General features: G+C 33.0%; 1 protein-coding gene across 1 annotated transcript in view; it reads left to right on the top strand.

The window, feature by feature from the left end:
* LOC129233111 (UPF0462 protein C4orf33 homolog) overlaps positions 1-26,398 on the top strand; it is a 78,045-nt gene extending 51,647 nt beyond the window's left edge. The window contains exons 6-8 of the mRNA XM_054867170.1: positions 9,572-9,762; positions 18,885-18,979; positions 26,277-26,398. Coding sequence (XP_054723145.1) covers positions 9,572-9,762; positions 18,885-18,979; positions 26,277-26,290 — 300 coding nt within the window. The 3' untranslated portion in view covers positions 26,291-26,398. The remainder of the gene's footprint in view (positions 1-9,571; positions 9,763-18,884; positions 18,980-26,276) is intronic.
* Positions 26,399-27,347: the final 949 nt, after the last annotated feature.

The raw sequence follows: 27,347 nt of genomic DNA, 5'->3' as shown, positions 1-27,347 counted from the left end.
TTTTTCGGTACCTTCACAAAAATCTTGTTTTGAAATTGGTACTTTCACAAAAATTAAGTAATAAAATCAGTAGCTTCACAAAAACATCGAAAATTTCACAAAAATTAGCATTTTAAAATATAAAATTTGTTTCTCTGTTTAAAACAAAATTTACTCATAAAATAAAATTCTAAGCATGTTTATATGAACAATTGCTTAAATAGAAACCTTTTTCTAGTATTTTAACTCATTTTTAGCTGACTTGCCAAAGTGTATTTATGCAATATTATCGCAATCTTTCAACATCTGTTTTGGGAAACCGTTTTTCTCATAATTTCCTATATTGTACACAGTACATAGCCTATTAAGCTGAAATTACAATGGTATTTTTCATACTTCTTAGGTTTTTAGCTCCCCCCCCCCCTCCCCAAAATACGAAATCTGTTAAAAATAATACTAGATGACATTTACACTTTTCGAACTAAAATTTCACTTGTTTCACTTCTCTTTTACAAAAATTAGGATTAGGATGAATCTAAAATTTCACAAAAACAATGCTGATAAAAAAAAAACCTGTCACAAAAATAGAATGATGCAATACTTTCACAAAAATAGGTAGCGAGAAAAAAATCCTGGATTGGCCCCTGTAAGATGTATATTAACGACCTAATATTTTCCTAATAAAATGTGTGAAGTCAGTATATTGTGTAGATGTTCATTTGATTTTCTTTGTGCATATGGTACTGTAAATATTTTCCTTGAAAAAATGTTACATATTGTTGCACTATGTATTGCATTGTATGTTATGTACATATTGATTAAATGGCATACTATTTTTCCAAAAGGGCAGTTTCTCGTTTTCAAAAATCCAAACCGCCCGTGGTCCCAATCAGTCGAGATTTTTACATTCTGCCTTAGTAAAAAGATTTCTTTTGTTTAGAATTTATTATACATGTGTAATTAATAATATTTATTTGTTTGATTAGTATTTAAGCAATTGTTTATTTCTATGCAATTTGTAAAACTGAATGTTTAAAGGTTTAAATGGATAATATGTATATTACGTAGTGACCGGGGGTTCTTATGAGGGCACCGGGGGGTGCCAGAAAAGGTGAAAATTTATGTTATTTTAGCAAAGCCGATTTTTTGATATCTTAAGATAGTCGATTATTACTAAGCAAAAATAACAATGCTAGATGTCCAGGCTGGTTCCAAAGTCATGCCCATTAAAGTGCAAAAAAAAAGTTGAAAATTTATGTCATTTTAGCAAAGCTGAATTTTTGATACGTTAAAGTAGTTAGTTATTACTATTGAGAAATAGCAATGGCAGACCTGCAGGCGGGTTCCAAAAGAGTTCAAATTCCAGAGAAAAGTTCACAATTCATGGTGTTTTAGCAAAGCTGAAATTCATATATATATATATATATATCAGGGTTTAAGCTGGGTTCAAAAGTTCTTTAGCATAAAAGCTAAAATTGTGGGAAAAGTTTTAGCAAAATGCTAAAATGTTACATATTCACCATATCTTTCTAAATGTCTCAGTGTGTTTCATCTCCAGTTCAAAATAAAATTCTTATTTCATCTCTATTTCATCCTTAAAGAAATAACTACACCAGCTATTTTTTTAACATAAAATGAAAAAAAAAAAAACTACATATTTTGTTTTTAAAACGTTGCACTCTCTTCCTCCTAATAATGCAGTTATTGAGAGTTAGTTACTATCTATGCTATTGAGAAGGGCATAATGCTGGAAGACTAAGTATTGGTGACTTCATAGTAATTTTAAAATCTTAGCTTAAGATTTAAAAAAGATTAAGTTGACTATTATCGTGCTGCTTCCTCTCTTGGATTATACATTGTTTCTCTCTCCTTTTTTTTTTTAATAATTTATTTTTTGCTTGAGCAAAAAAGCAAAAATGCTTTACTCTGTTTGCGCAATTGAGGTAGTGTTTTCACATTTTGCAAATAATGCGACGGTAGCGGAAACCCTGATATATATATATATATATATATATATATATATATATATATAATCTATCTAGCTATCTATCCATCTATCCGTCTGTCTGTTCGTCCGTCCGTCCGTCCATCCATCCATCCATCCATTTTATTTATTTATTTCCTATCTAGGTATTCTAGAGCTATATCCAAAATGGCAGATAGATGTTGTAATTCGAACATTACGGCAGACGAAGAAATTTTGTCGTTGTGTTTAAAGAACTCATCATACGGTGGGATATTTTTATTTAGGGACAAATTAAATTTTTTTAAATTAAGTTTTTGAGAACAGACGAGAAATAACTTTTGAAAGTGGTGTTTTTTGATAGCAGATGATAAATATTTCGTGAAAAAAAAATTCCAGATAAAATCTTTTGCAGTTAAAAATCGTTTTGGTTTATGGTAGAATACGTTTTTTTTTTCTTTTCTTTTTTTTTTTTTGGATGGTGAACACCTTAAATCAACCACGCAAATATTTTTATACCAAATTTTTTTTTTTAATTATAGGTTGCGTAACGGTTTTATGTACTATTCTAAGTAATTTTCAGAACCAAATATAGAAATATTATAATAAATTATAAAATATATTTAATAACGTAAAATTTGATTTCCTTTTTCTTTGATTTATGTATCATGCTTTCTTTGCCGATTAAATCATGTCAACTGATTTTAAATGTGCTCTTCGTTATTTAAAAGATAAAAGTATGCACCTACAGTAGGCTCTCTGTTTAAAGACGCTCTATTTAACAATTTTCTCTATTTAAAGACGACTTTTCAGACAGACAGATTATTATGACAGATTATATTGACAGAATTTGACAGATTATTTAACCCTTGAGCGCTTTTCATATCATGTTATACTACTTCAATGAAATAGGGAAAACATTAATTAATGATAGTGGATTATTAACAAGAAATAACGTTAAGAACACAAAGTTGACTGGTGAATAGTGATAGGTTTCCAATAAAAATATATCGTCATTGCATTCTGTAAAAGTAAGGGAGTAAGTTTTTATTTTTAAGAAGGCTCCGAATAAATTCAAATCTTAATAAACCATTAATATATAAAACAATTAAAAATCAAATATTTTGGTAAATCCAGTCATAGGATCGTTGAGATGTTATTCATATATTACAGCAAAAGTTTTTTTCTTTATTTTAATAATTTCAAGGAGTATTTATCGGCTGCCATCAAAAGTAACTAGACATTTTATTTAGACATTTTTTCACGGAATATTTATCATCTGCGCTCAAAAAACACCACTTTCAAAGGTTATTTTTCGTCTGTTCTCAAAAACTAATTTTTAAAAATTTCATTTGTCTGTAATTAAAAGTGTCCCTTGGTATGATACGTTCTTAAAGCTGTGATGGCCACGAAATTTTGTCGTCTGCCAAAATTTTGGAACCGCAACAGCTGTCTGCCGTTCTGGATATAGCCTTAGAATATCTAGATTGGCAATATATATGAATTTCAGCTTTGCTAAAACATCATAAATTGTCAACTTTTTTTTTTTTTTGATGTTACCGGTTGTCTGCCATTGTTATTTTTCAATAGTAATAGCTGACTGCTTCAACATATCAAAAAATCAGCCTTGCTAAAATGACATAAATTTTCAACTTTTTTTCGCACTTTAATGGTCATCTGCCATGACTTAGGAACCGGCCTGAAAGTCTGGCATTGTTACTTTCACATAATAATAATTGACTATCTTAACGTATCAAACAAACAGCTTTGCTAAAATAATGTAAATTTTCACCTGTTTTTGGCGCCCTGGTGCCCCCATAGGAGCATGGGTGCCTATATGCAAAATTGTAAGGGGGGGGCTCAGATATTTTAACCATGGTTTAGCAGGATATTTTCCCCATGGCAGCAGATTTCAGGACAGATTAGAGTCATAAAAATTTGACATTTTTAATAACTTTTTCATTAATGGCTGGAGAAGAAGTTTATACATTTTTGCAAAGAAAAAGTTATAGAAAGCAAGAAAGTTCTAATTTTTAAGGGGGGCTCGAGCCCCCCCCCCCCCCCCCCCTTGCCCCCCTATATGGGCGCCCTTGCTTAGGAGCCGCCGTTAGCTTAATGAGTTTCCATTTCATAATCAAGGTAAGGTCTGAAGAAAATATGAAGTTTTGTAAAATACGGTTAATCTGCTGGTCACTGGCTCTTAGACTGTTAAGCTTATATAGGAGTACCTCCCATAGCACGGTACCAAGGCCGTAGCCAGGATTTTTTTCAGGGGGGACATGGTCAGAGGCAAGTGTGGTTCCAGACAAGTACTCCAGGGGAGGGGGGGATAGGGTTCAAAGTTACGTTTATTTGGGGTTTGTAAAATCAAACTAAAAGTAATAAAAAATTAGTTTAAAATAACGGCATATTTGATATACTTTATTTACATATTGGCTTGACAAGGTTCGAACTAATAACTTAATATAAAACAAAAGTTTTTGTTTTTTTATATACATATGTATAAGGCAACAGAATATGATTGATTTATGTGCATAACTTCAAACCTTGAACAACAAAAATTTGAAAAAAAAAAAAGTTCATCATGAGTTAAATAGATTGATAACGTATGCGGAACTCATTTCCTCAAATCTATAGTTGCATTTAAAATGATTGTTTTAAATGAATGTATTGATAATTCTTGCACCAAAAATACTTGAAATACCCCCAAGAAATATATCTGCAGATCAACTAAACACCTGATTAAATACTTTTAAATATGTATGGACGTGAAATTTGCCAGTAGTCAACTATATATGCGTTATCCTAAAAAAAAAATGAAATATAGATTGCAAAGCTATGTTGTCAATGAGTAAAGAGTCAACATTTACCACACAAACAAAGCGATGATACCAAATGCTAAAAAGCTATTTTTAGTGGGTGTTTAAGCGGTGAAATCAATGAAACATTCAACCCACCACGAAACTTGATGCTCCATCAGAGGACGGAGGGAACCCCAATCCCCCTCTACTTTTGAAAGAGAAAATGGAAGATAAACCAGTCTACGACATTCCCCATTTCAAACAATGACCCCTGTCCACTGCGCATTTTTTGTGCGGGGGGGGGGGGGGGGTCAGAGAAGGTGTCTGACTGAAAGGAAGAAGTAACAAGGTCAAGGGGAAATGTTTTCATTAGAGGATTCAGAATCTTGGTTGTTTCTTTTCTTTCTTTTTTGAGTGGAGAAGGAAAGCCTAACTAAAAAAGGGGAAGGACTAAAAAGTTTGTGTCCTAGAATTTCGGGGGGGGGGGGATTTGTCCCGACTGTCCCCACCCTGTCAGCGGCCCTGCACGGTACTTCTACAACACGGTTTCAATATTACACAGTACGAAACTTGAATTCAATACTTCATGGTTTTGATATAGCTCGAATGTTTTATTTATAAACAAGTAGCCCTTAGTGGGTATAAGAGCTGATTTTATTTTGGTGTCAACAGCTAAAAAGGGGGTAGCGCAATCGCCCATTCTTTTTTTCCATTGTGAGGACCCTATCTCAAGAAGTAATGCTACGTTCTGGTTGAAATTTGGAATATATGAATCCATACGTAAACAGGCTTTGGTTCAATTTTGACTCCAATCGCTCCAAGAGGTGTTGATTATTTTTTTTTTTTTTTGCGAATAAAAAATAGTTTTATTAATGCAAATAGTGATACCCGCACGGCTTTGCCCGTAATAGAAAAATCAAAAGGTCTTTTGGTTCGCCTGTATATTTACAAATAATGTATGGTGAATTTTCTCGCCAGTTGGCTTGTACCCATCTTACGGTTCCACGTTATGATAATTTCGTATCTCGCCAATTGGCTTGTGCCCATGTTACGGTTCCACGTTATGATAATTTCGTAATTTATGATAGTTTTTTTCCTTAAAATTGGAATAGAAAAAGAACCACATCGAATTTTCGAAACATCGCTTCGAGGTGCACACTCCCATGCTGCAAACTAACTTTGTGCCAAATTTCATGAAAATCGGCCAAACGGTTTAGGCGCTATGCACGTCACAGACATCCTACAGATATCCTACAGACATCCTACAGATATCCAGACATCCAGACATCCTCCGGACAGAGAGACTTTCAGCTTTATTATTAGTAAAGAAGATGGAAGGTTTCGATATAACACAGTGCACATCCCTTGATTTACATTATTTCTAAGTCTCGTGTAACACAATTTCATATAACACGATATATCTTCCCTACTAGCAAAATTTCTTGCATCAACCTTGACAGATCTTGATATTATACTGACGGCGTCAATATTGACGTGTTTCATACTGCATAAAGCTTGCATAAAGATTAAAAAGCAATATTACTATAACAACACGTATGCAACATTGCATTCATCTTAAAATATCAATATTGATATTACCTTAAAATAACAACATTGCATACATGTTGATGCCGTCAAGATGATATTGATTTCATGCTGTCGCCGTTAAGGTAATTAGTACACAATAGAGCAGGTGGACCTTCGTTGATACTTGCGCATGAGCACAGTTCTTTCTACCCAGCGTCCCTCGCATTGCTGGCACATTGATTCAGTCGATTCAGAGGAGTTGCACGTGGCTTTGCATTTTTTAGGCTTCGTTAAGTTGGTTGCTTAGTTATTAGTGTGGAATAGTATTGTTTTAGGAATAACTTATGAATAACTGATATTTGCATTTGTTTATTAATATAGTACTAAACAAGTCATATCGCAGACGATGTGCGATCAATGTTAGAAATGGCCGAAAATAACAAAGGACATGAAGTCCAGAATTTCGTATTATCACTTCAATCTCACAAGTAAGATTAATTTTATTCAATGGTTATTTATGTTATTCTTTGAGATAAATTCATATGTTTTGTCCATGGGATATTTTCAATGCTGACATCCATTTGAAAATGTACTTTATTGTATTTATTTATTATTTTGCTACCTTTACTCTTAAATGTGCTATAAAAACTTCCGTAATTATTTCTAAATAGGCATTTTATGTCTTTATAATACAATTAGAAGCAAGAATTTAAAAAATAAGTCAAGTATTACGCAAAAAGGAAGAAACTTTCATTTTTTTAAATTAAATTGCGAGTACTATTAATATCTTTATATGAATTTCCGATCAGATGTCAGCTTTAAGAAAATATTCTCAGATTAGAAAACTATCTTGAAGAATAACAGAAATAATTAAAGAATGAAATTTAATTCTCGAGTTTGAAGTGAGAATAATACAAATAAATAAATGGATAAAACACCTTGCAAACGTGCTGATTTCATACTGTCATGTCAATGTATCCTGATATTTTCCTGTCATACCAATACGTATGCAATATTACAAAAGCAAGATCATCTTGCCTAGACCTTGATTTCATGCTGTCATGACAACATCTTGATATTATCCTGTCATATCAATACGTATGCAAGATTACAAAAGCAAGATCATCTTGCCTAGACCTTGATTTCATGCTGTCATGACAACATCTTGATATTATCCTGTCATATCAATACGTATGCAATGTTACAAAAGCAGCCTACCTTGATATTTTCCTGATATTATGCTGCATACACCTTGTCAGTCAATATTGTGGCAGCCTGCTGACAGCATAAAGGGAGTAACATAACAACATTGAGGCAGTATTAATGCAAGATGATTTTTCTTGCATGTCAACCTTTATGCAATACTGAGGCAAGATATTTTGCTGACTGGGTTAACCTGATTTATCTCATGTACATACACAATTAGTATTAAAAATTTGTGAAAATGTTACTTTAAAAAAAGTCTCGTATAACACGGTTTCGATACTACACGGAACAAATTAACCGTGTTATACGAGGGACACCCCTGTACCATCATTTTTGCACCATTGCTTGAAATCTCATCCCAGTGTTTTAAATTAATTTCGAGGAACTACAGTCTCCGAATGTCATGACCAGGATCTCGGTGTTTTGCATGCAGTCCTGCCTTAGCCCTGGCTTAAGGCAACCACTTACTACTTTCCACCGCTATCCTTTTTTAGTAGTGCTTTTGAGTCTATTTGCATGAAACAAAAGACAAACTTCTAAAGTATTGGGCTATCTAAATTAGCCCAGTGCACATCCCTTGATTTACATTATTTCTAAGTCTCGTGTAACACAATTTCATATAACACGATATATCTTAACCTGATTTATCTCATGTACATACATAATTAGTATTAAAAATTTGTAAAAATGTTACTTTAAAAAAAGTCTCGTATAACACGGTTTCGATACTATACGGAACAAATTAACCGTGTTATATGAGGGAGACCCATGTACCTTCATTTTTGCACCATTGCTTGCGATTTCGTCCCAGTGTTTTAAATTAATTTTTGCTAACCAGGGTCTCGGTGTTTTGCACGCAGTCCTGCCTTAGCTCTGGCTAAGGCCCGTATAACTAGGGAGCCGACGCATCCACCATTTTGGATCAAAGTGACCGTCTGTTCTTGAGCCATTGCCATAGGGTGAATTATTAAAAGACTCAAGAAAGAATGTTATGATCGTAAAAATAAGTGAATGTGCCGCAGTGTACTGTGCTAATAGTTCACAGAAAGGATTTTGTTTCTTTAAATTTCAAAATTAATAACCCAAGATAAAAAACCAATTTTATCGACGATTTGCTGGAAATCTGAAGCTAAAACTCCTCAGTGCGAAAGCAGTAAACATTGTTATGTAAATTCTCGGTGCTATTTTTATTGCAATGGAGTAATTTAGTTTTAAAAAAATATGCCTTTTTTTATTTTTATAAATACAACTGTTACATTTTTAAAACAGTTGATAAATTAATTGCTAAGATCCAAAAATGCAATGCTGCCAAAAATAGGACTAATTCACTTTATTGGAAATTCAAGTATATAGTATCAACACATAAAAATATATAGTTACACTAATACTACTAAGAGCATTAATAATGTAAAGTAATACTAGTTTCATAATTAATTAGCAAGTTAATTAATCATACAAATAACCGAATAATAATAATATATGTAAAATTTCACCAATTGTGAAATGTTTTCAATTTCTTGATGTTTTGTTGGTTTGTTTATTTTTTTTAAAATATGACACTCTGTTGTTCTAATGTTAATTTGGGACAAAAACAAATGCATTATGCTAACATAAAATGCAGCTGAAAGGAAGCGAAAACACATCTAGTGTGATAATATTTCTCAGATTTTTGATCCAAAATGGCGGACAGTTCGGCCTGGTATATGTAGGGGCTTAAGGCAACCACTTACTACTTTCTACCCCTATCCTTTTTTAGTAGTGCTTTTGAGTCTATTTTCATAAAACAAAAGACAAACTTCTAAAGTATTGGGCAGTTATCTAAAATTAAAAATAATTATTATTAAAACTATTTACAATGAATTATTTACCTAGCTCAAAGTTCGCCTGACACTCGGAGGAACTTTGGGCCTTTAAAAAAATGTGTTCAATTATTTAAATAAAAGTGTTATCATCAGGAAACTTTGAATTGGAAATATATGATTCCAAACATTTAAAAATTTCCAATTTTTGTTCTGTAGCATCACAGCTTTATATAAATTATTATGCTGTATAAAATGTTTGAAAGGCATCAATAACTTTTTTCCTTTGATTTTAGATCGACTTACCGGTTCAGTACCGAGCAGAAATCCTGGGTAAGCGTTGGTCTGGTTCTGCCAAGATTCCGAAATCTTACTTCCCTCCTCACGTAAACCTTTTCAATGCATACGCCATTCATGGTACTTCTGAAAAGCGTGTTTATGAAGCTTTGTATCCTGTACCCAATGCTCATTTTGTTTCACCTGACTTGTAAGTATCACATGATTAGCGATTATTATTGTCCAACTTTGTTGTCACACATACATTATTTATACGTACAGTTGGACCTTGGTTCAACGAACTTCTATTTAATGAATTTCCCATTTTAGAGAGTTTTCTTTTCCCCTGAAACCCCCTATTTACCGAATAATAAATCTCGAATTAACGAATTATTTTGACAGCCAAAAAGTTTTTTGTTTTTTATTTGAGTTAGGAAATATTGGATTGTTTCAGTAAATTACCGCCCTATAGCCCCTAATTACCGCCCTAAGGCAGAAATATATGAAATACACCGCCAGCTCAGTCAATTCCAGCCGAAGACTGCAGTTTCGTGCTTATTAGCACTCATCAGCCCGGCATAGGACTAACTGAGCTGGAGGTGGAAAACCTCTTAAGGAAGCCTGCCTTAAGGACCTGCCTTGCCTGCAATATTCGAGTTGAACCAAACCATTGTTTCGGTCACTCGTCTGGTCAGTGCTAATTCTATGTCAGCTACCAGTTTGTTTGGCACTCTTGGCTTCCTTAAGAGGTTTTCCACCTCCAGCTCAGTAAGTCCTATGCCGGGCTGATGAGTGCTAATAAGCACGAAACTGCAGTCCTCGGCTGGAATTGACTGACCTGGCGGTGTATTTCATGTATTGGATTGTTTTCCAAAAGATACATACATCTTGTCTGAAGCAGAAAAAGACTTTTCTTGGAATCAGCCATTTTTAAATGGCGAGGGAGCAACCAATGAATAGTGATTCTGATGCAGAAGGCAATAATGAAACTCCCAACTTTCAAATGCTTAACTTGGCCTGGAACCTAAAAACATATCGCATACAGCAGGCTGTAAATGACTACTTTCTTTTCTCCATAAAGTTGAAAGAGAACTGTTTCAAGTCAAGTATCAAGGAAATAGTCAAACATCTACGACTCACTACTTTAAAGTTTCAAAATAACTAGTGTGTAATAAACCGCAGAATGCTGAATAAAAAGTGTATACTTTCTAATCATGGATATTCTTGTGCATTTGCTTAGGGCTTTTAGATAAGGTACCGTATTTTCCTGCGTATTATCCGCGGGCGGCCTACAATCCGCAGGTCCTAAAATCAGCCTGAAGAAAAAAAAGCTTCGTATAATCCCCGGATAATACGATGTAAAAAAATAAAGTTTGATTTTAACATACCATTTGAGCAACTAAACTAAAAACGTGAAAAAGGTAATTACTTTGAAGGCATTATCAAAATTAATCTGAAATATAATCTAAAATATAATGATTTCTTCTTGAAATCTTGATTATAGTAAGCTAATTACTTGAAAAACAAAGAGTCAAGACAAAGGAACAAATGGTCTAATCTTGTGCAAATGGCTACCTATTTCACTGTAATCTTGCTTATTTTACATGATATGAATCGCCAAGAGGAACATTCAAGCAACGTAAAATAACCAACATACATGCATGCAGCAAAGAAGAACATGCATGCTTCATAAAATAAACAACAATCAGTCGGCGTACGGTCTTGATCAGTGAATCCTATTGTAAAAATATTGAGGTTCAATGCGTTGGTGTTAAGGGGAAAAAAATCACAGATAATCCGCGGCTGCATATAATCCGCACCTCATAAACTTTGCCTTTTTTAGCAGATAATCTGCGGATTATATGCAGGAAAATACGGTAGGTGTTTTTTTTTCTCACCCCGATATATTACAAATAGCCTCAATTTAACATATAAAAGTTTTGGTTCCAATGAATTCATTAAATCAGGGTCCAACTATACATTAAACAATATTTTTTTAAGCTCATATAAGGGGTGAGCACAAATGATCTGTCTGTTGTGAATCTGTGAAAGTCTGTTGTGAATCTTATTTTTTTATATTTTGTCACTCATTTTTATGCTTAAAATTAATTTACTTGTCATGAAATAACAAAATACTGGAAAATATTTTAAATTTCCCTAATTGTGTTGAAACAGGTTACCAAATCTTTCTTAACACAATGAGGTGGCGACTTATAAAATATTACAGCTGCAGGGTTCACACAGGTTCTTACAAATACTTACAAGTCCTTACTTTAATATTTTGCCTTATAAGTGCTTACAAGTCCTTATTTTAATGCCCCAAGTCCTTATAAGTCCTTATTTCATACTTGCCAACTCTACTGTTTTTAACGGGAGACTCCCGTATTTTGCTTCCATCTCCTGATTTCCCGTTTTTTACGATTTCCTCCCGTTTTTTCGGTCAATCATCAAAAAGTTCCCACTTTCTTCTCAATGATAGTTCCCTTTCTAGTCTACCAATGTCAGGGAATAAGAAATTTTCCAATTAATAACTCCGTTAGTAAAAATTAATTTTTTGGAAGCTTTCCACATTGTATGTTCAATGAAGCACGTGCTCTGCCGAAAATTGCAGCAGATTTCAATCTTTTTGCATCTTGAAAATATTTCAATTATTTTGAAAGTTTGAAGTTATTTTAACATGTGCTACCCTATACTTACTTATTATATATATTATTTTCATTATATATTGATTTTTTTTTTTGCGGATTTTAGGAATTAAATTTTGGTAGCTATTTTTCTGGAAGAGACTAGGGAATGTACAGAACTTTAAGCAAGTTCACTACTTATTATTAGGTTTTTTCTTTGCAGTATGTTTTTCTTGCTGCTACCAATTAGCTTACATCTGCGAAAACCCCCGTTTCACTTTAAATTTAGTACTCATATTATTTAAAAGTACAACTAATAATTATGTTGTGAAGATATGCCACTGGTGAATCACCCTAGTGGAATCTCCTGTTTTTTTTCTTCGAAGGTTGGCAAGTAATGTTATTTTTACTCTGCCATTATTTTAAAAAATCAGATTTTCGTTTTTCTAATAGAGCACTTGTGACTCACTTCGTCACCCAAAACTGTGGCAGGCAGGCAGCAGTATTTTAACGATTCAGCTTTTTTTCTTATTTATTTGAGAATCTTTAAGAAATAACATCTGACATAAAATATTGCTAATGTTAAAGATTAAATCTAAAACTCTGATCTTCAAGAAGTCTAGCAAAAAATATTTTCATCTTTTTTTTTTTTTTTTGCTGTGAATAATGACTATTGATTTTAAAGTTTAAACTAATTATTTCAAAATATTTAAATTACACAAGTTTTTAAAATTTTTTTAATATATTAGGATATAGGGATGCGACATCAATGAAAAATATTGATGTTTGAAACATCTATGTTCACAGTTAAAATAGCGATGGTATTGATACATTGATGTTTTTAAGCATCTAACTTTCTAATGTGTGTTCCTCTACGAAAAATAGAGGAACATACATTAACTTTTGTAACATTTTTAAACTTTTGTTAAAAAATGTTTGAATGCTAAAATTTAATTCATAGTTATCAGTTTATTAGTTAAGTAAAGTCAACGGTATTACTGTCTTGGTAATATGTTTCTTTAGTAAGTCTTCCAAGCTCTAGAGGGAATTGTCACAGAATCTGGACATTTGGTGGCACGTTTGGCCAATTATTGTGCCACCTTGTTTGAGAAGCCCTGTTATAGACCAACACTATAATTTAAAAACACATATGTTTATATTAGGGAAAAACTTTAGAAGTACTTAATACTTTTTTACAGGGGTGATTGTGTTCTGGTATTTTACCGAATTTCCGGTATTTTCGGACGTATTTCCGGTATTTTTATGTCCGAAAATACCGGAATTATGTTTTGTTTTTCGTTATGCTTTTATCTTCCTACCTCCGCATTTTTTTTTTAATTATATAATACTCATCAAATATACCTGCAAGAGCCTTAAGATGGACAAATGTCTTGATATTTTCTATAACACCACTCAAAAGTAACTTTGTAACCCATTAAAAATTTAATTAAATGTTCACACAATATTTTTACTCAGAGCTATTTAATACTATGGCAAAGGTACACTTAAGTAATGAGGGCCAAATATTACAACCCCCCCCCCCCCCCCCCCCGTTCTAGCTTTGAAACTTTCAGGTATTTTTTGATGAACCTCACAATCACCCCTGTTTTTTAACAGTGTGCTGGAAAAAAGGATTGTTAGCTTTTCTGCAATACAGTCGAGGCTCGATATAACGACCATCTCCGTCCCAGAGAAAAAGGTCTTTATAACGAGTGGTCGTTATAAGAGTTATAAGAGGTGTAATTTAAAAAAAATACACATTCATCATGGCTGCTCCGTTGTTCCAAAAAAATGGTACTTTTTCAAACATTCCAGTTAAATGCCCAAATTATTTTTATCATAGAAATTTTTAGAAAAATTGTGTGCACAATATTATGACAGAATATCAAAACAAATTTTAAGTAGAAAATATAGCGAGGAAAATGTTACACACTTACAAATCTACTACTAATACTACTGCCACAACATTTTCTGAACATAAAACCAGAAACAGATGTTTGCCTTTTTAGCAGAAGTGATTTTTGCAAAAAATTATTTTCTGTTTCAGATATAGGTGATAAACTGTGTTTTTCTTGTTTTTCAAAGAAATATTTAAAAGTCTCTCGAGAATTCCAAATCTTAAAAACCACTAGATTCAAACACCAAATTACCAACACATCTGTCAACTCCCTTTTCTTAGGAATCTAGAAATTTATTGATTTTTCCTCCCATTATTATTATTATTATTTTGTGCTAGCTGTGGTGAATGGTGATCTCCCCCCCCCCCCCACCTCTCAAAGTTGGATTTGACATTGAAACTTTAGGCAGATGTCCATAAACAATAATCAAAGTCATTTTAAGCTACAAATTTGTTTTATTGGAAAGAACACCAGAAATAGCGTCCGCTGAATTTGGTCGCTGTATTGGATTGGACGATGCAGAACGGTCCTTATAACGAAAGCAAATTAACATAGAGTTCATAGGAACAAAGTTGAGACTTTTACCACTGGTCCTTATAATGGGACGGTCTTTATAATGTGTGGTCGTTATAATGAGCGTCAACTGTATAAATCTATTTCTACAGACAACTAACTATAGAGAACTCTTTCTGATGTGATAGATCTCGCTCTAAGTAATTGGTAATAAAGCTTTCATCATAACTGTAAATTTATTCACATTTATTAAGGATTTGTTTGGTTCAAATACAAGACATCAACATCAAAAAAACAGAAGTTAGAAAAAAATCGGCCCTCAATAGATAGTAAAAACATTGATGTTTTGAAAACATTGACGTAGATGTTGCATCACTGCTAGGGGCTAGTCCAGTGGCGGATGGGGCCGGCGGGCAACCGGGCAAGTGCCGGTGGGCCGCCTCGGTTTGGGCTGCATTAAATCTTTCAATTGAATAGTACAAAAAAAAAGAAGAAAAAAAACACCTATTATTCTTTTCTTTTCATTTTTTCTTCCTTAAAAAACTTAATAAATAAATATCTCTGAAAATATTATAATAACCCGGTATATTTCTAAACGACTAATAAGAAAATTGCTGCAAGAAAAGTAATGGTTGTAAAATTTAAAGAAAAAAAGAAAAAGAACTCTGCAAACTTATGCTGTGAGTAATAAGATGCTTTACTGTGTGTCTGTAAAGTCATCGGTCGGCCGATAAGACAGCTTTGTGGCATAACTGTCCAGGACCTTCTAAGGCCCTAACAGCTGCCTGTAATAATAGTCTGTAGGGGACAATGAACACGTAAAGGCAGGGCCGCCTCCAGGGGAGGCGTAGAACCGTGGCTGCCAATTTTAATTTAGGGGTAAGCAAAGTAAAAAAAAAACCTCAGTATTTAAAAAAAATTAAATAAAATACCAAGTGGAATTCCCGTGACAAAAAATATTTTCTCAACAAAATTTTGAAAGAAAATGCAACCCTTGAATATTAAACAATTAAACCTTTAAATATTATTTAGGAACATCCACGGTTCTTTATTATAATTTACCTGAGCAGAATTTTTTCGCGACATTCTGACAAATTAAAAAAATAAAAAAAAGAAAATCAACCAAAAAAGTATTCAGTATATAGTAAAACCTATGATAAGTTTCAATTTAATACAATGAATGAATAGCTAGATAATTATGGCGGTTCCATAGGGGTCGCGGAAGCATGTTTTAGAAAGAAAAAAAGTTAAAATGCAGTAAGGGAGATTTAAAACTTTGTAACGTAATGGATACTAAGTGTTTGAATGTATAAAATGAAAGTAAAACAAAATTTTATTGCGATATTCTAGCTGGAGAATATTTAAAGTAAAACAAAGTTGGGAGAAGACCTGGTGTCCCTGAAAAGTACCACATCCAGTCCAAAATGAAAAAGAAAAAAAAATAATTTTAACGAATTTCAAACTCTTTAATTTCAAACAAATTCAAACATTAGGTTGGAAATTGAAAATTTCACTATAAAAAAAAACAAAGAACTAAAATGATCTTGGAAAATATATACTGAGGGGAGGTTTTTCCATAACAATTTTTGTATCAATAATTTAAGAAAAAGGTAGGGAATTAGCAAAGAATGCTGAAGGGAGAGACATCCTCTAGCCTTACCATTCATTTTACACCTCCAAGGTAGATTAGAAACGCGTTCAAAACTTTTATTTTGAAAGAGTGCAGGAGAAGTTTCTAAATCGGAACCCAGTCTTGTCTCATGTCGCCTATCGTTATCAAAGATAGACTATGATTCGTATTTGAGACTTCAAATTTAAAAAGCTTCCAGGAGAGCGATCTCCCAAATCCTGCAGAAGCGCCTCCACTCCATCTTTAAGGATCATTTAAAATTTCGTTTTTAGGTCTACAATTAAGAAAATTTTCAGAGGTCATCAAATCTTTCCTCCCCCTTGTATCACCAAAGATGGTATGAAATTTCTTTTTTAGGGCTTCAATCCCGAAAAGATTTCTAAGAAGAGCCACTGAACCCTTGGTAACATCAATGAATATCATCTACGACTGCGTTTTAGAATTCAAATTTCGAAAAATTACCGAAGGGAGGTCCCCGAACAGCTTCACCCACTAATATTACCAAAGATCGACAAAAACTGCGTTTTAAAAGCTAACTTCGAAAAATTTCTGTTCCCAACACGCTCGCCAGCATCACTAAAGGTCCTCTCAAATTTCGTTTTATAGGATTCAATTCCAAATTATGTCCTGAAAATTCCTCCCCCTCTCTTCATTGAAAGTCGACGAAAATAACTTGTTTTAAGCTTCAGTAATTGTCGGTTCCTTTTACGTTATCAAAGAAGACCTAATATCCCTTTCTTTAGACTTCAATTACGGAAAAATTCCTGGACAGAGCACCTTCGAGCATCTTCTCTCCCAAACATTACCTAAGATCATCTAGAATGAATTTTTAAAACAACTAATTAAAAAAAATTCCCGGAGGGGAGGGGAGGACACCGGATCTTTGCTTTCATTAACATTGTCAAAGGTAGTTTAAAGACATTCGACAAAATTATACGTTCTTTTTTCACGCGATATCGCATGAAAAGTTCCTCATCAATCGTTATTGCACACAAGACCTTCAGATACTAACTTTAGGAGGGTGGGAGGGGGCAATTTATAGCTAACAAACTTTTTGAAGAACTTCAATTTCAAAAAACATAGCCCTCCTCCCAAAGATGGTCAATTGTCACCTAAATTGGCCCTTAGAGAACTTCAATTGAGAAATTTTGCCCAGAAAGAAATCCTGAACCCCCTCCATTCTCTCCTATTGTTTCAAAACATTGCTTACACATCATTTTAAAACTCTGATCTTGAAACCGTTTTGAGGGAATTCTTCAAATACCCTCTCCCGCAAATATCACCCCCAAGATCATCTAAAAATAGTCTAACAGTACGTTTTTAAAGCTACAATTTCGAAAATTTTCCAGGGGAGTGTGTCCCCCCCCCCCCCCCCCCCGCCATAATCTGCACAAACATTACATTTTTAAAAAAACATCGCCTTCCAGCCAAAGAGCGTCACCTGTCACCTATAAGGCGCTTTGGGAACTTCAATTGAGCAATTTTGCCTAGAAAGAATTCCTGAACCCCCTTTTTTTCTCCCCATCTCCTAGTGTTTCCAAACATAGCTTACACATACGTTTTAGAGCTCTGATTCTGAAAAAGTTTTGGGGAAATTCTTCAAATACTACCTCCCGCAAACATCGCCCAAGATCATTTGAAAAGTCTAACAATACGTTTTTGAAGCTATAATTCTGAAAATTTTTCGGGGGAGTACCCTTGATCCCCCCCCCCCCCCCATCATCAGCACGAATATTACACTTTTTACTATGCAGGTGTTCGTGTTATTGATTCTTTTTCTCCGCATTCGTAAACGCAGTTCTCCTAATTTGAATACTCAAATTCTAATGGTGACTCCCTACTAAAACTAGAAGATGTATCCGCTCTATCTTTTACATCTGAAAAAAAACCCCTCAAGGACGTTGGGAGTGTTTCCTCTTCAAGAAGCAAGTCTTAAGGGGCCGGCTGGCCTGTAAATGCCAGGGCCAGTTCATGTTGCCCCATCCGCCTCTGGGCTAGTCCTTTTGTTTGCTTCGTTTCCCGCCTGTGGTGAGTTGGCGGTCTGTCTGTCTCTTTCGAATGATTCTGTCCTGCCAAAAACTATTAAGTTGGCAAAAAAGTGTAAACTAAAGTTTTGATATCTCTGCTAATTAAAGTTGTACAACAATAAGACTAAGCGAAATGAGTTCCTCCAAAAATTTCGAATCTCGAGGAATCGGGTTCAACTCTAAACTCCTGTCAGACAGACAGGCATGCTCAGATTTTCAATTATTGATTGTACAAATTTATGCATGAATTGCATTCAATGTTTTTAGCTTTCAAATGAAAAATTAGTTAGACTAAAAAATTTTACTAAACTTTGAGAGAAAAAAAATTATTTGGTAGCCAAAATGGCGGCCCAATGACTGTTTCTTGCCTCACTAGTGTGCTGTGCTGCACCCTAACTGAAAACATGTAAAATATTTACTGACTTGCGACTCACCTGCAGCAGTCTATTTTTTTTTTTTTTTAATTTATTAAGTTACTGGTACTCTAACAATTCCTTTTTAATTTTGTTTCAAAGGGTCATATTTGATTCGCAGACACAATGGGTGTATGTTAACAAGTATCTATAAGTGAAAAATGAATTGCAAATGTTTATAAAATCTATAAAATGTAGTTACTTTCCTTTTCTTCCCCATGTATCTAGCCACAGATTGGAGTTCTTCCGTTACGTAGATTTTACGCCTTTGAAGTTGAGTAATACTCTGTCTGAAGTCTGGTTAGATGCTCTGACAAATAATGGTAAGGTAACATTCTCAAGCAATATTTAATAGTACAGTTGACTCTCTGTTTAACGACTTTCAAGGGACCAAAAAAAATCGTCCTTAAGTAAAAAGCGTCCTTAAATAGAATGCTTTTAACACTACAGTGGACCATCTTTGACCGTGAAAAGCCGTCGTTAAATAGAGAAAGTCGTTAAATAGAGGATTAACAAAAGATTTTAATCTGCCATTAAGGGAAAAAATGGGTGAGGAAAGCTCACCCTCTGTTAAAACTAGACTGAGATTTTTAAGAATGAGTGAGAAGATATTTTTATATTTAACATTTGTTCCACAGAAGATTATCACGTTTGCAAAGCATTCATACACTGAAAATTTTGAACTTATAATAATTCGTTTAATAAACAACGAAATACTTTTTGATGAAGATTTTCTTGAGCTAAAATGAGAACACTTTCTTTGCACAAATGCATGTGCCAATAGGGAAGTTTTCGATTTTTCAATTTTATTTTTATATGATAGAGTAACATGTATGAACATCATAGGTGAAAAAATTTTTGCGATACGATTAGTAGTTTTTTTTAAATTAATTTTTAAAGTTCAAGCCCTTGTGATGTCAAATGGCATAGGAAGTGACGTCATGCGCTCTTCCGATAGGGGAGAAGCCAAAGGTCACGCATTCGACTTCGAAGACAAAACGTAAAAGGCTTATCTCCTCGCATTTAACTCCTCAGGTTTCTGGAACATTAAATCTCTCATCCTCTCAGAAATATTCGAATATCATCATTGATGTTACTTGAGGAAAATTATTTAGATTGTGCTTTAACCAGTCCAGCCTCCATAGTGTGTTCAAAAGGATTGTAGAATTTCTAAAAAATAAAAATATCAGTGCGTTCAAAATGTCCGTAGCGAAAACAAGGGATCTTCCGCGGAAGACTGCCCATGAGTGCCCTGTGACGTAGGCTCGTGACGTTTCAGAAGAGCGTGGATTTTTAAAAATTCATTAAAAATCAACCACGGTGTTTTAAAATTCGGCGATGGTGAATTTTTTAGTTTTGAGGGTCAATGAACAATATCCAATAGCCAAAATATGAACATTTAATAGGTTGCAACTTCCCTATTCATTCAGGTGCTTGTTTAATGTCATATTAAAGAATAAAAAACAGTGCAATTTTTAATCTTCTCATTTTTTGAAATTACAGTATTGCCTCAGTTGTCTGAACTAATTGGGACCACCAGTGCCTCGGATGTCAGGAATCTCGCTTAGTTGAAACTTTGTATAAAAGCAGGATAGCAAATTTTTAAAGTGTATTACTTAAAATACAATAGAATATTTTTAAAGGATAAAAATGAACAAGTAAAAATGATATTCAGTAAGATACCAGCCTGTAGCCAGGGCTAAGGCAGAAAAACATGAAATACACCGCCAGCTCAGTCATTTCCAGCCGAGGACTGCAGTTTCGTGCTTATTAGCACTCAATCAGCCCGGCATAGGACTAACTGAGCTGGAGGTGGAAAACCTCCAGGGGGATGGTAACTTACTGAATATACCTGCCTTGCCTGCAATATTCGATTTGAACCAAACCATTGTTTCGGTCACTCGTCTGGTCAGTGCTAATTCTATATTAGCTACCAGTTTGTTTGGCACTCTTGGCTTCCTTAAGGGGGTCCGGGACACAAAAATCGTCAAATTTTGCAATTTTTTTATGATGTAAAAAATTACTCCGTTTTTTTCTGCTTAAAAGGACGTTTGCATTTTGTTTATATCTTAAATAGAACGAAAGATATAATTATTTTTGTTGCATGCACCTAGCTAATGTGTACCTAACTTTAAAACTTTACACGCGTTTTTCTCCATGATGCAATTTTTCCCGATTTCTTGCATTCAAACTCTTATAAGTCAGGAACCGATAAAGATAAAGTAATGAAACTTGGAGCATACAGCCTGAGTAAAAACTTTAAGGCCAGTTTAATTTTCTTTGAAAAAAGGAAAATGAAATTAAAGGGATTTTAATATTATTGTATTATTAATTATTAATGTTCATTGGTAAGAAATAACGCAACAGACAGGATTTGTAAAGCATGCAATAACCAGAAAAGCAGTGGTTTATTCAAAGTTAGCATTTCAGCTTGAGTAAAAACTTTGAGGTCACTAGTATTTTTTAAAAAATGCAAGTAGTTATTCTGTAACAAATGTCATCTCAGTTGACAAGATTAGGGAAACCCTTCAACTTGCAGTTTGTGATTAATTTCTTCAGTTTTTATTCCACTTGTGACGATATCGTAAGGTAAACAGTTAACTGTTCAAGAAAGAGGGCAGATTGAAGCTTTTTCTTCAACAAGGATAAGTAGGCGTACTATTGCGAAAAAATAGGAAGATCGAAGACTGAAGTCAACATTTTTGTTTGATTTAAACACAATTAGGGTAAAAAGAAAACCTGGGAGAACTTAAAGCTTTGTCCTGGCGTCATGGAAGAAGAGTTTGGAAATTATTACATTACCTGAAAAGTACTCAACCAGGAAACTTGTTCAGACGATAGGTTTAAATGTTTGTCAAAAATGATATATAACACAATTAGAAGGTGTGGAAGTTTTATTAATGCTGCAAAATTGCTTAAACCTCAGTTATTGAAAATGCACAATATAGAGCGTTTCAACTTTAGCTAGAAAATCATGACCTGGGATAACCAATGGATACAAATAGTTTTTTCTAACGGAAAAAAAGTGGAGTTTGGATGGACCAAACGGATGGAAGTACTATTGGCATGATTTAAGAAAAGAAAAAAAATATTCTACTAGCGCCAATTAGATGGAGGCTCTGTCAGAACTTGTGAGTGCTTTGCTTACAATGGTGTGTGCTCAGTTGCGTTTGTTTCAGGTAAAATGAGCTCACAAGCATATCAAAATGTCCTCCCAAGTCATCTTTTACCAAATGCCGAATTTATTGCTGGAGAAAATTTAAAATATCAGCAAAACAATGAATCTATCCATCCGAGTAACAGTGCAAAAAATAGGCTCCAAGTAAACAATGTTGAAACTTTGAAATACCAACTAAGTCTCCAGATCTTAACCCAATAGAGAACTTATTGGGTGACTTAGCAAGAAGAGTTTATGCAAAGGAGAAACATTATACTTCATCAATAGAGCTGAAATCTACTATCGAAGATGAGTGGTAAAAAATACATCCTGAATTTTGTCAAAAACTAGTTTCATTCATGAAAACAAGAATATTTGAAGTAATTTGAAGGAATGGCTCCCACACAAGCTTATAAATATTTGAATTTTTGTCCTCATATGCTTTTTTCTATGTTGGCCTTAAAGATTTTACTCAGGTTCAAATATTGATCTCTAATATTTTCTGATAATGAAACACTTACAATTAAATTTTTTTGTCTTTTTTACTTGTATTTAAGGTTAATAATTATCACTTATATGACTTTTCGATTCTAAGATTAAGGTGTGTCGAATTTCTCAAAAAAGTGCACTGGACTTAAAGTTTTTACTTAGACTGTATCTTTTTCAAACAGTTTACTTTAGTTTTTATTCGGCGAATTTAAAAAAAAACGTTTACTGCAAAAATTATGATTTTTTAAAGAAAAAGTATCTTCGAATTTTTCGAAATTTTTCTTCAAATATTTTTTATTTTTTATTGAATCAATATTTTTAAAATCGCCGAATAAAAATTAAAGCTTAGATATTTGTGCGTAATTTATTTAAAAAAAATTGAAAATCCATCAAGAATATTTTGAGTTATAGCAAATTTAAAGCAACCCCATTTTTTTTTAAAAGAACCAATTAAATTTAAGTAAAAAAATTTTTTTTCATAGTTATGTTATGATTTTGCTTATTAAATAAATGGTGAATCAGTGCAAAAAATTTCAAAATTCTAAAGTATATAATAAAAAAAATTTCAAAATGTGTCCCGGACCCCCTTAAGAGGTTTTCCATCTCCAGCTCAGTCACTCTCCTATGCCGGTCTGATGAGGGCTAATAAGCACGAAACTGCAGTCCTCGGCTGGAATTGACTGAGCTGGCGGTGCATTTCAAGTAAAAATGATATTTTGCAGTTAAAAAACTAAACCAGGAAAACAACTTGTAGTAAATTTTACAACGTCAATAGATTTTTTTTGCAATGCCAATTAAAATATTAACAGATGCCTGTATAAAAACACAAACTTTCCAGAAAAATTTTGTTTTTAAATTGAAAATTCATCATTTTATTAAACTTACATTATTGTTGTTAAATCTGTTAGCATTCTTAGCATAAGTCCCGAATTTCTGGCAATAGCTCCATGATCACACAATTTTTTAAGCAACAAAATTTCTACAGGTGTAGTTAGCAGGACCATCCGAAGAGCTGACAGCGCCCCCCCCCCCTATACACACAGAAAAATCAAGTTAGTTATAACATCGGTGCATAGTACATACTTGAATTTTTTACATATTGATAAACAGAACAATCAAATTAAAACACAAGCAATGAATCTGTTTTTAATATTTGTAAAACCTTAATCCCCCAAAAACTTTTCGAAAAACAGAAATGTTCAAAATCCAAATATTTATCTATTAAAATGTTATCCCACTAGATAAAAAAACAGACAATTAAAACTGAATTGGTCATTCATATTGATCAAATTAAGAACACGAATATAATTTGCTGATTATAAAGAGAAATATTTATCGAAGTAAATTACATCAAAATTAAATTTCGGTTTGAACTCATCCAATGGTTCTTTTCAAGAGTTTTTTTGGTTTTACTTATACCAATTTAATATCAGCTTTCTTATATGTTATAAACAAAGATGTTATTCTTTTGCATCAAATATTTGTAAGTTTTAGAGAGAAGCCCACAAATACTCAACAACACTGAAAATCGCTCAGAATTGTGTTTTTGGAGCTCTAATTTCGAAAAATCACTGGCCCTAATATTACAAAATATGGCCTTACAAATTGCTTTTAAGAATTTAGTTTAAGAAAATATTCGTCCCCATGCAGCCATTTTTTAATATCACAAGCAATGGGTTTTTCAAACGACACTTACAAAAAATTTAAGTGGGATAGCCCCTGAAAGTAAAACACTGCTTAAATTTTTTGAACATAATTTTGAACAATTTTCCTGGGAGATGCTCCAGATCCTCCTATCCATCAAATCTTCAACGTTTGTCTAACGCTGCGTTTTCGAAACTTAAATTTCGAAAACTTCAGGGGGAGAAGGAATTGATTTCAATCTATTTAAAAAAAATAATCGATCGGAAACAGTCTCTGAGCTCTCTCCCTTACCCTAACGTCAATAATCATGGCCTACAATCGCGTTTTAAGGCTTAAATTGTGTTTTTAAAACTAAAAGTTTCAAAATTTTGACCGGACACCTTTTGACCTTTTTTCCTATCTGATCAATAAAAAAAAAATTTTTTTTTCAAAGTGCCCCCTTAAAAAAATTTTCTCGTTACGTTACTGCATGCTGGGGCAGAACTCAAGCAAATTTGGTGAGAACTAGGCAAATGAAAAGTGCCTTTTGTTTGATTCTAAACAATTAAATTCTCAGAAATTGTATGTGTTTCAATGATACAAAGGAAACGAATGTTTTGGAGACTGAGGGACAGGAATATCTTCGTTCCATAAGCCAATGATAAATAAGCTCAAAACGTTTTGGAATTTTGTCTTACTTACAGGTAAAAGTAAAGTCAACATTTTTGGTTCAATTGCTGTATAATTGTAAATAGAAGAAAAAATTAGGAACTTAATCTTAAGAACGTAGTTGGACCAGTTAATCAGGACTGAAGGTGTTCTTGTGTGAGGGTGCATATCAGCATCAGGACTTGGTAGTTTGGAATTTTTTGATGAAATAATAAATCATGCTGTTCATTTAAATATTTTAAAAACCAATTTTAAACTATTAGCCCAAAATTTGGTAATCGGAAACAACTTTGTTTCTTATCAAGATTACGATAAGAAGCACACGGTTTTCAACGTTTGCGTCTAGTGCCTCAAAGATTGTCCTAAAGTTTAGAAAATACCCCTTCAATCTTCAGATTTGAACTTAATGTAACATATATAGACATATCTGGAGGCTAGGTTACTAAAATATGGCTTTGAAACGAAAATAGAGCTAGAAACACTAAGACTCGAAGTGTGGTTGAACACTTACTCGGAAATTACGCAAAAGAAAAGAATGAAATCTATTCCCAGACGTTTAAAAGGTGTTGTTGATACTGTATGATATTCTACTAAGTAATAACTTAATAAAAAGTTAGATTATTCAATAACATATAGACATTTTTTAAAGTGTACGAAGACTTTTGTGAGATAAAATTTCCGGCACTTTGTTTTTTTCAATTTTTAAAAAATTTAGTTATAATATGTTTTACAAAATTTTCATGTAGTTTTGTTGAAAATTGATCACAGAAATTAAATACCTATTCCGAAATATTAATTCTAACCAATGCATAGGGTCCTATTTTATTGAAAGTCGTTAGGTGTACGAACACTTTTGGGAGCCACTGTATTTCTCATAGTTATCTCGAAAAATTTTTTCGAAACCCTTGATATGTCGAAATTTTTGCACACAAGCAAGTTTCAATTGTCGTTCTTCTTTGGCAATTTTTGTATTAAATTTAGTTCCAGAGACAATTGCATGAAGTTTTTCATCCCTTTTCTTGGATGTTTTGGGAATAGGGGATTGGGGCAAGATAATAGAGGAGTGTGGGTACGAGGGGGTGCATTTCTTTCGAACATGGTGTACACTTTGAGTTTTTCATCCGTTTTCAATCAAAAATGGAAAATTTCTTCCCTCATTTTCATCATTCTGCTTTTGTAACCCCTAAAAAATGGGTTCTGAAATGTTTATGAATGTTGGGGCTACTGATGGTTGAAGATCAAGTTAGAATTTTAAAAAATTTAGATTAAAAAATAAAGTCGAAATTATTGTACACTTTCTTGTCTCATCCTGTACACTTTCAACAAATATTAAATTTCAAATGTAGTAAAATATTGAAGTATTTATCGTAATTGAAATTCAAAGTGTTCCCATAGTACGTATATAAATAGTACCATGTATAGTATAGTACTAACGTATTTGTATTGTGTGTAATTATGAGAGTTACTAGTGTAATTTCTTCAAAACCTTGATAACTCGAATTTTTTTCCCGTCACGAGAGATTCGAGATATCGAAGCTGTACTTCTCATTAGTGTTAAAATAATTAAAAATTAGTTTATATGCTTTGTTTTCAATGTTTTATTTAAATACCTTTATTACTTAAAAAAACAGAAAAGCTTATATTTTATTTTAATTTAGTTTTTATTTTGTTTCTTCATTTAGGTGAAGCTCAGTAATCTTAAGTATAACGTGCATCTCCACATGCATTGTGTGCAGAAACTCTGACAAGATTAAATTATTTTACTTGTGACAATATTGTGTGAGAATAAAAATTTATAAGTTAATATTTTTGTTTTTGACTAACTTCTTTATTTTAACCATTTTGCCTCTAATAAATAATGCATACAAAATTATGAACAAAAAGATGTTGAAAAAACTTTTCTAACTGCAGGTGGTGCAAAACAATAGCAGGAACTTAGTGTGTTTTCTCTATTAAGGCTAATAAATGGACTTTCCCACTTAGATGATGATTCCAGGCTTAGAAGACTAAAAATGTACAGTCTTGAGCAAAGAAGAGACTGAGGGGACATGATTCAGTTGTTTAAATTTATTAAAATGAAAGATGTTATGGGGATGAAGTTTAGCACTGAAAACAGGACAAGGGGTCATTGTTTTAAGCTATTTAAATCTCAGGCTAACACGGATATTAGGAAAAATTATTACTTTAGCAGTGTAGTGGAACCTTGGAACAGCAATTAAAATGGTTTGCTATCAAAAAAATTGCATGTTTAAGTTTACCCTGTACAATTTTCTGATTAAAATGTGATTAAGTTAAACATTAAATAAAAAATTTGAAAGATAAATATGCAAAGGAAATTTTGAAAGCTTAATACTAGAAATAGGTAGATGGTTAAAATGAGGTAACCCCCCCCCCCCAAAAAAAAAAAAAGTTAGAAATGATACCAAGAATCTCTAAATATTTTAGTGGTTCAATAGACACTCCTGGTTAAAATATTAATTTGAATAAAGTTGAAAATTATTACTTTAATTTGATGTGGTAGATAGAAATATTCAGAAATAAAATGAGGAGTTGAGGAAGTGTAGTTTGAAACATTACTTATTTTCAACTCATATGAATAACAAACAAATGTATCTATTGTTATTTATTTATTTCTCTGCATCACATCATGCATCTATTACTTACATTTTGAACAATATTTTCAAATCAAAACAATATTATAAAGAAAAGAAAGTAGACACTTTCTTAATGAAACAAAGAAAAAATCATTCACA

Source organism: Uloborus diversus, unplaced genomic scaffold (genome assembly GCF_026930045.1).
Source record: "Uloborus diversus isolate 005 unplaced genomic scaffold, Udiv.v.3.1 scaffold_17, whole genome shotgun sequence".
Taxonomy (NCBI): domain Eukaryota; kingdom Metazoa; phylum Arthropoda; class Arachnida; order Araneae; family Uloboridae; genus Uloborus; species Uloborus diversus.
The sequence above is the reverse complement of the archived record's forward strand: the minus strand, read 5'-3'. Positions and strand labels throughout refer to the sequence as shown.